The 10,184-nt window shown below is 35.2% G+C and overlaps 1 protein-coding gene across 1 annotated transcript; it reads left to right on the forward strand.

Moving 5' to 3' along the window:
- Window positions 1–514: 514 nt before the first annotated feature.
- On the forward strand, window positions 515–6,047 carry LOC140450862 (uncharacterized). The gene is made up of 6 exons (XM_072544544.1): window positions 515–614; window positions 740–859; window positions 1,648–2,207; window positions 2,285–2,591; window positions 2,757–5,002; window positions 5,286–6,047. The coding sequence occupies exons 1-6, from the start codon at window positions 515–517 to the stop codon at window positions 6,045–6,047; spliced, it is 4,095 nt and encodes a 1,364-aa protein (XP_072400645.1).
- Window positions 6,048–10,184: the final 4,137 nt, after the last annotated feature.

The raw sequence follows: 10,184 nt of genomic DNA on the forward strand, positions 1-10,184 counted from the left end.
TGTCTAAACACATGCAATAAAAGAATTTTTAAAATATTTGTTGTCTTTTCACTGGAGATTGTGGTTATTGGTTTGGCCCATTTATCCTTATAACAAGGCATTTCTGGTATGGAGACAGCTTTATATTGCTCTTTGCTGGTTGCTTTCCTTAGAGACCAAGTCCAAGAATGGTCTAACATACGCCAACATAAAACATTTGGTCCTTCGAGCCGGATGTTTTTACATTACTGAAGTGCCAGAGGTGACCTAATTTATTGCAAGCAAACATCAAACAAGCAGCAAGTTGCCGACAAGGTTCAAGGATTTCACGTTTTTTTATCAACTACCACTGTTTTTTACGAGTTCAACAGCAAGGCGAAGCCGGTTTCATTTCCAGACAGCGAGGATTTGGATGTCGTCTTCACAGGTTGAAGTACTAAGGATTTGGTATTGTAAGTAGTTATTTAAATTTGTTTGGATTTATTCAGGTGGATGAGTGGTTTGCATTTTTTATTCTTGATTGTACATTTACATGATGGAAGACACAGTTAATCCAGAATTACCACATATGCCAACTCAAATAGCATTACAAAGTCAAATTGCTAGATTTACAATTAGAAAAAACGCAGCAATTAGTAAATTAAATAGATTTGTAGATTTTTTTCAGTCAGTGAGATTAGAAAAAACATCTGAAACTGTAACAAGTTACAGTTACAAACTAGATTGGATCAATTACAATTTGTATTAAATGAATTTTTAGCTTTACAATTAGAGTTACAATGTTTAGATGCTCAAAGCTTTGATGAATCAGAAACATTAACTTTTGAAAATACATATTACAGGGTGATTTCGGAAGCCAAAGAACATTTATCAAAACAAGGTGAGTCAAAAAAGTCACAATTAAACATGTCTGTAGTTAAAGGTCAATCAAATATTCGTTTACCAACTATAGAATTGCCAAAATTTACTGGTTTATTTGAGAGATGGTTAGAGTTTCGTGATTTGTTTCTATCATTAATTCACAATTCTGATCACATGGAACACATTCAAAAATTTCATTATTTACGTGCATCACTAGAAGGTTCTGCTGCACAATGTATTAAATCCATAGCATTTGTAGCCGAAAATTATGAGTTAGCATGGAAAACACTATATGACAGGTATGATGATAAATCATTAATTATTCACAATCATATAAAATCATTAGTGAAGATAAAAGAATTAAAACCAGATGTTTCAAGCTCCTATAGAGATATTGTTGATTTAATCTCAATAAAACTAGTAGCATTAGAAAGTTTAGGCTTTAATAAAAGTCATTTGGCAGATTGATTAATTATTATATTTATTGTCTCTAGTAAATTTGATAATGATACTATTGAAATACAGATTTTCCTAATCTGGAAGATTTTATTTCATTTTTATCAGATAGAGCAAATTTCATTGACAAGGTCAATAAACATAAAATCAAGCACAAGGTTTCATCTTTCAAACAGAAAGCGTTTGTGGTAAGTTCAGGTGGTCAACAGGATAAGCAGAATACATTATCTTGTTATTCCTGCAAAAAACCTCATTTTTTATTTAAATGTAGTGAATTTTTGCAATTGCCAGTCAGTCAGAGGAGGCAAAAAGTAAGTTTATTCAAGATTTGTGAGAATTGTTTTCGTCAAGGACACCAAGCTACTACTTGTAAGCATGGTCATTGTAGGCACTGTCCAGAGAAACACAATTCTTTGTTGCATGATTCCAAGATAACATATACCCATGTAGTTCACACAGGGTCGCATTTAGATCAAGTTTATGGTCCAGCTCAAGATTTTCAGAGCACAGATTCGCATTCAGATCAAGTCAATACTTCAGCTCAAAGTTTTCAGAGCATAGGTTCACAAGCAGGTCAGTTTTATACTTCTGGTCAAGGTTCTCAGAGCAAAGAGTCAACTACAGCTTATGGTAGTATATATTGTTCTTCAGCTCACAATCCTCAGAGTATAAATTTGGATTCAAGTCAAAACTGTCGACTTGAAGCAGATCCAACCTCATATTGTCAAAACAGACATACTAACATTACTGTACCAGTAGATACTCAGCTAAGGAGTACAGTCAGTAATGGGTTGCAAGTTTTAAATCAAGCTTCAGAATCAAATCAGGAAGCTAAACCAGATACAATAATCAAGAATTTTTGTAATCTTTCAACAAGTGGTCAGGTCTTATTAGCCACAGCTTTGGTACAAGTATTTGACAAGCATGGAAATCAGCATATTTGTACAGCACTTTTAGATAATGCTTCATGTCTAATTTCATATCAAAGGGTTTAGCAGATCGCCTAGGGATTACTCAACAAAGGGTTCAGTTGTCAGTATCAGGACTTGCACAGAATCAGTCTGTGATTCAATCCTCTTGTAATGTAACAGTTAAGTCTCACAGTAATCAGTTTTCATGTTCTCTTCAGTGTTTAGTTATTCAACAAATAACAGATGATTTGCCTAATAGGTATTTTTCTAAATCTTCATTACCGATTCCCAACAATATTACACTAGCAGATGCTAGGTTCAATGAACCCAAAAATATAGATATCCTCATTGGTGCAGATTATTATTGGAATCTCATATGTACAGGTACGATTCACTTAGGAAAACATCTACCAGTGCTACAAAAAACAGTTTTATGGTGGATAATTTCAGGTCCACTTGGATTATCTAAATTAACATCAAATAATAGCAAATGTCATTTTACGAAAGTTACCGATTTAGAATCACAGGTCCCAAGGTTTTGGTAATTAGATACCATTCCGGACAACAAGCAGTTGTCAAATGAAGAACAGCAAGTGGAAGAACATTTCATAAACACAGTTCAACGTGATACATCAGGTCAATTCATTGTATCAGTTCCGTTAAAGGAACCAATATCAAGGTTAGGGAACTCAAAGGACATAGCAATGAAACAGTTTTACAGTTTAGAGAGAAAGCTAGCAGTCAACCCCCAATTAAAGAAGTTGTATTCAGACTTCATGAAAGAATATGAAGAATTAAACCACATGACATGGTTTACTCCTAGTGATACTCAAATTACCTATTATTCACCACACCATGGTGTTTTAAAGGAAGAAAGTGACACTACCAAGCTTCGTGTTGTTTTCAATAGTTCCGCATTGTCATCTTCAGGACATTCATATAATTCCATTCAAATGGTAGGTCCAGTAGTTCAAGATGAATTGTATTCAATTATGTTAAGGTTTAGACAACATAACATAGTAATTTGTGTAGACATTTGTAAAATGTATAGACAAGTGATGGTACACAAAAGGTTCCATCCGTTGCAATTAATTGTTTGGAGAAACAATCCTAACGAAGAACTGCAGACATATGCGCTCAACAGAGTAGTGTATGGCACTGCAAGTGGTCCATATTTGGCCACGAGATGTCTGGTCCAGTTAGGTATCGAAAATGAAAAATCCAATCCAGTAGCAGCTCGAGTCATAAAGAATGATTTCTTTGTAGATGATTTAATTACAAGTGCAGATTCAGTCAATCAAGGAATCATATTGTGCCAACAAATAGATGACATATTAAAATCAGGAGGATTTCATCTCAGAAAATGGAAATCAAACAATTTGGAGGTATTCACAAATATTCAGCATACACAAGAATTTGATGAATTTTATTTTGGCTCTTCAGAAGCGTCAAAGGTGTTAGGGCTTTATTGGTCAGCAAACAAGGATGTCTTTTCTATGAAGGTAGTGTTACCCCAAGTTACAAAATTCACTAAACGACTTATCTTATCCGAAATAGCAAAGATCTTTGATCCATTAGGTTTAATTAGTCCTTTAATTATTAAAGCAAAAATATTGCTTCAATCGCTTTGGTCTTTACATTTATCTTGGGATCAAGAGGTTCCACTAGACATTCGCAATAAATGGATTTCTATAAGAACAGATCTCAAAGAACTGAACTCACTCCAAATTCCTAGACATGTTGTTTGTATGGATCGAGTACATGTTGAAATTCATGGGTTTGCTGATGCGTCTCAGTCTGCCTATGGTGCATGTATCTATGTACGGTCCACTGATTCAAATAACACTATTCAAACTAGTTTACTTACGTCCAAAACAAGGGTTGCACCATTAAAAACCATCAGCATTCCAAGGTTGAAATTATGTGCTGCGCTCTTGTTAGCAGAATTATTTCAGAAAGTTGTTAAATCGTTAACAATCTCAATTGATGATTACTATCTGTGGAGCGACTCCACAGTTACACTAGCATGGATTAAAACTTCTCCTCATATGTTAGAAGTTTTTGTGGGGAATCGTATAGCTCAAATTCAATCTCTCACAAATGTAGATAAATGGAGATATGTACCCACAGCAACAAATGCAGCTGATATTCTTACACGAGGTATGACTTCAGCTAATTTACTTCAGAATTCACGTTGGTTTATTGGACCACCCTGGTTAAAACAAGCTCCAGATAAGTGGCCACAAGATATATCTAATCTTAGTCCCATCTCAGCAGATAGTCTTCTTGAAGTTCGAAAAATCTACACATTTCTTCAGAGACAACCAGTTCATTTATTTCCATTTGAAAAATTTTCTAGCTTACAAAAACTTCAGCGTGTAACAGCTTATTGTTTAAGATTTATTTCTAATTGCAGAAAACCCAAACAAGAAAGAGTTCAAGGTGATCTCTCCTTAACCGAAATAAATCAATCACTAGAAATGTTAATATCACCTGTACATCGGAAAGTCTTTTCGACTGAAATCGATGATCTGTTAAAACTAGGTAGGGTAGACAGGAAGAGTCGACTTCTAAGTTTGACACCATTTCTTCAAAAAAGCATCATTCTTGTAGGTGGAAGACTACAAAATTCTTCTTTTCTATTCGATAAGTGTCATCCAATAATTCTTCCTTCAAATCACAAATTAACTTACATTATTTGTCACAAATTTCATCAACAATTAGGTCACGTAGGACCGCAGCTAATGTTATCAGTCATTCGCGAAAAATACTGGCCCATATCAGGTAGAAATTTAGTAAGAAAAATTGTCAGAGAATGTGTTACATGTTTTCGATGTAAACCGACAATTTGTACACCATTAATGGGTCAATTACCCATCATCACGAGTTTCTCAAACTTTTTCTTTTAATCATACAGGAGTTGACTATGCAGGTCCATTCATGATAAAGGATCGTAAGGGTCGTGGTTGCAAGGTTTTCAAAAGCTATCTTTGTCTTTTTGTTTGTATGGCAACAAAGGCAGTACATTTAGAGGTAGCCACTGAACTGACCACATCAGCATTTTTATAAGTATTACAGCGCTTTATTGCTCGCCGATGCAAACCATCTGCTATCTACAGTGATAATGGCAGTAACTTCGTTGGAGCGAACAATAAATTGAAAGATCTTAGTTCTTTTCTTAAATGCAACCAATCTACTTTACAAACGGAATTGGGCGTTAATCAGGGAATCAATTGGCATTTTATACCAGCTTACTCTTCGCATCAAGGTGGACTGTGGGAGGCTGGGGTTAAAAGTGTTAAGCATCATCTAATTAGAATTATGTCCAATCGTTTGCTTACTTTCGAAACTTTTTATACAATTGTAACGCAAATTGAGGGAATTTTGAATGCTCGACCACTCACACCTCTTTCTTCAGATCCAAACGATTTCAATGTACTTACGCCCGCACATTTCCTTATTGGTCGTCCGATAAATTCCATACCATACCCAAATGTTGAAGCTGTTTCAGAGACGATGCTGTCCCATTTTGAGCAACTTGAACAGTGTAAACAACACTTTTGGACTCGTTGGTCAAGAGAGTACATCAATGAGCTACAACAACGCACTAAGTGGAAAACTAATGCAGCTAGTGTCAAGGAGGGAGCTATGGTCATAATCAAAGATGACAACTTGCCTTCGTACAAGTGGAATCTAGGACGGATCGTCAAGTTACACCCTGGAAAGGACAATATAGTGCGAGTGGTATCGATTAAAACTGTTAAATGGAATTTACAAACGGGCCGTGGCAAAAATTTGTCTATTGCCAATCGAGACGGACAATGTTTTTTTGTAACATGATTGTATTTCAATGTTTATTTGATTTATAATGTTATATATATTTTTTATTTTTGGATAGTTCATATTTGTTGAAAGATTGTCTTTCAAGGCTGGGGGCATGTTCAGAAATGTAAAATAATGAGAATTATTTAAATTTGCCGCGCATTTGTAGACGGGGCCTTAGCTGTATTGGCGGTTGACACTTCATGTCTTGCCGAAAAAGAGAAGAGTCGCCACCCGCCAGCCGAGAGTGACAGTCGGTCGAAAAAATAGGTTAACAGATGGCATGTCGATATAGTCGATATTATTTTGTTATAAGAGTTTGGATAATAAATTTGGTATCTGTGCACATATCCTTTAATTTTTACTAGAGATACAGTCCACTAGCGAAGTTAAACCAGCGCACCAGTTACAAGGGCGAACAGAATCATTCAAGAGAACAAGAATGGTCTAACTTACGCCAACATAAAAGAGACACTATGTCCACTTTTTTGTTAAATGAATATTTTACACTACTCCAAGAAATTAACGCACCATTTACAAAAACAAAAAAAGCGATTCATTGATGTTTTAAATTTAATTTTCGACTAAATTTTGGACATATAAACATAAAGGTGTGGTGTACTGGAAACTGCTGTTAACTCTTGCCTACGAGTAAGCGTAAATGTAATATGTAATATCTGACTATAATTGTTGCATTGAACTGTTTATTTTGTTTATCTTTGAATTTTTTTGTGCTCATTAGTGAAACACTAATATATTTCAAATCGCCTTTCGCTTTACGCCAATTTTATAGGCAACCAGTAATACGAAATGGTGTGTTGTTATCTAGATACTGGCCAATAATTACAACCACAATGGATAATCCTAAACCTGTTGCTTTTAACTACAAGAGCAACAAAATGGAACAAACTACTTCAAACGTACCTAAATCAATAATGTTAACGAATGACGGAGAAAACAATACACCTACAACTTCATACGTTGCTGCAGTCAAAACAAGACCTAAACCTATTTTTCCAAAAAAAGAACAAACAATTATCATACATTCTCATCCCAATCTTGTGTTATTGGACTACGTTAAAGCAGTTGGAAACATCAAACAACTAAGTGTGTATCTACTTATCAAGAACCGAACTTGTAGACCAGCTTATATTAGAGCATTCCACTGTAACTGTAAATTCCGTTGAGCTGAGTATAAGAAGACAAATTTCTTCAGCTAAGAGAATATTAATATCAAATGTCTCTCCATTCATACCTAATGAGGTCATAGAACAGGCACTCAAAGATTTCGGACTTCAAATGGTGTCGCCTATATCATTATTAAAGGCAGGTATCCCAGGAGATGAGTACTCGCATATTATGAGTTTCAGACGTCTGAAACGTCACTTTTAATACAGCTTAAGAATATCGCATATAGAATATTCTTGTCTACAGATCATATGGAGTGTTTCTTTTGTAAACAGCCTGGACATACAGCAAACAAATGTCCTAACACAAATACACAAACAACCTTATTGCCGCAATCAAATGATTTATCATCAACATTGTCAACCACTGCAATAGTTGATACAAATTCTGAGAATCTTCAAGCAACTACATTATACAGTCATAGTCAAACGACTGCATTCATCAACTAATGACACAAATTCTCTTGAAGACCAGACATCCGACGTTGTGTAATGCCCTCTCCTGAGCACTCCTCCAGCACTGATAAACCAAGATTAGTTAAGAAGAAACCTAGGATGCAGTCCACAAACGAAGCTATTCTATCAGACAACACAAAGACAATTATCCAAAATCTCTGTAACACAAATCTGAATGACTATTCGTTAACAGCTGATCAGATTATTGCATTCCTCGAGAACTCATTTGGCAACGGCAACCCAATAATCGAAGCTCTGCAAATTACTACAGATATACAGGTCCTGTTGGACGATATTTATAAGATATATCCTTCTTTAACAGAAAGATCTGTTAAGGGTAGAGTTACTAGAACAACGAAAAAGTTAAAGAAATATTTAACCACAGATAATAGCAACGCTGAAGTATCACAATCATCAACTGACGACGATTATCTCTCAGATACATCACAAAAGTCCCAAAAATCTACCTTTTAATTACTTAGTTACTTTTCAAATTAATTCAATAGAATTGTAACGGATTTTATCCGAGATACGAAAGAATTCAACAATTGATCGCAGAAACAAAAGCAGATTTTATATGTTTACAAGAGACAAACTTTAAAGATACCAAAATTGGACAACTTAAAAATTACGAAGCCAGTGGCGGCACCTCAATTTTTGCTTCCAGAGATCTGTTTTCTACACATCACATACTCACTACTGGCATCGAAGCAGTCGCAGTCTCCATCTGGTGCCCCAGCAAAATTACAGTATGTAGCATTTATGTACTACCTAATTACAAACTTTCAGAAGAGGAACTGTATGATTTAATCCATCAACTCCCCACTCCTTATCTTCTTGTGGGTGATTTCAATGAACATAATATTATGTGAGGCTCTGATAAAACGTTTGGAATGGGAAAAGTCATTGAAAATGTATTAAATTGTTCTAGCACTTGCCTATTAAATACCGGATCAAGCACATACTGCAATATATCTTCTGGCACATTTTCAGCAATTAATTTGAGCTTTTCTGACCCAAAGTCATCATCTCTATTAAACTGGCATGTCCTAGACAGTCTCTTTGATAGCAATCACTTTCCAATTCTGATTTCAAATAGCGAGAATAAATCTAGCAATTATAATGTACCCAAATGGCGAATCGCCAATGCAGATTGGATTGGCTTCTGCTCGTATCTCGAAAAAAAAAACTTCCACTTCTGCCTCTTTCTGATGACGTAGACGAATCTCTGAACCTTCTTATCCACTGCATTATCTCTGCAGCTGATTTACATATTGGTAAAACTTCTACAACCTATACACGGAAGAAAGTACCATGGTGGAATAAAGACTGTGAATATGCAGTTCGTCAATGCAAAAAAGCATTAAACAGATATCGAAGAACTCGAAATAACGAAGATTTTGTGCAATTTAAAAAACTAAAGGCAAGAGCAAAATACGTGCTAAAAGAAAACAAGAGAATTTCATGGAGAGAATATACTTCATCACTAAAAACCAACACTCCTTCTGCCCAATTATGGACGAAAATACGACAAATGCAGGGCCGTAAGACAAGTTTTGGTATTCAAAGTATAAGTTATCAAAACATCTTTATCAATGACACACAACGCATTGCCAATTTACTAGCTGATACGTTTGAACAAAAATCCAAAAGACAATACTCACCTAACATATCATCAGGCACATTAACCGGAAAGGCCTCCACAATAAAAACTGTACAAGAAATCGATCCTATTAACACACCATTTACCTTAGAGGAACTAATGACGGCACTAGATTTGTGTAAAAACACAGCCTCTGGTCCAGATGACATTCCTTTCATATTCTTAAAGAAATTATCGACTCCTAGCATCATTGTTTTATTAAAATTTTACAACGGTATTTGGAACAGTTATAATTTTCCTAAGCGGTGGCGAGAATCATATTCTATCTAGAATCATAATCTATCTAATTCATATAGGCCAATATCACTGACGTGCACCATGTGCAAATTAATGGAGAAAATGGTAAACAAAAGATTGGTCTGGTTTTTGGAAAAAAATAGTTATTTCACTGGCACAATCCGGTTGTAGATCTCATCGTTCTACATCAGATAATTTGGTAATTTTACAATCACATATTTCCGACTCAACTTGCCTGTAAACAAGATTTATTAGCAGCCTTTTTTGATGTAGAAGGAGCCTTTGACACTGTTCAAAAATCTATAATACTCCAAAATCTTCAACAATGTGGACTTGGTGGAAACATATACTACTTTGTGCAGAATTTTTTAGATGATAAAACTTTTAAAAGTTATTTTAAACGGAAAGCGGTCATCTACTCGTATTCAACACAATGGAGTACCACAAGGTACTGTTATAAGCACAACTCTGTTTAGTTTTGCATTTAATGATGTAGGCAAAAGTATTCATCTTCTAGTTAAACACGCATTATACGCTGATGACCTTGTACTCTTTTGCAGAGGAAAGAATACCGAAACAACCTCTCGACTAATGCAAACAGCCATTGATAAT

The sequence above is a fragment of the Diabrotica undecimpunctata genome, chromosome 9, assembly GCF_040954645.1.
Source record: "Diabrotica undecimpunctata isolate CICGRU chromosome 9, icDiaUnde3, whole genome shotgun sequence".
Taxonomy (NCBI): domain Eukaryota; kingdom Metazoa; phylum Arthropoda; class Insecta; order Coleoptera; family Chrysomelidae; genus Diabrotica; species Diabrotica undecimpunctata.

Coding starts and splice junctions, on each gene's coding strand:
- LOC140450862 (XM_072544544.1), top strand. CDS start 515: ATGGAAGACACAGTTAATCCAGAATTACCACATATGCCAACTCAAATA. Junction 615..739: donor TAGAAAAAACGCAGCAATTA/GTAAATTAAATA, acceptor ATGAATTTTTAG/CTTTACAATTAGAGTTACAA. Junction 2,208..2,284: donor TAGCCACAGCTTTGGTACAA/GTATTTGACAAG, acceptor TTCATATCAAAG/GGTTTAGCAGATCGCCTAGG.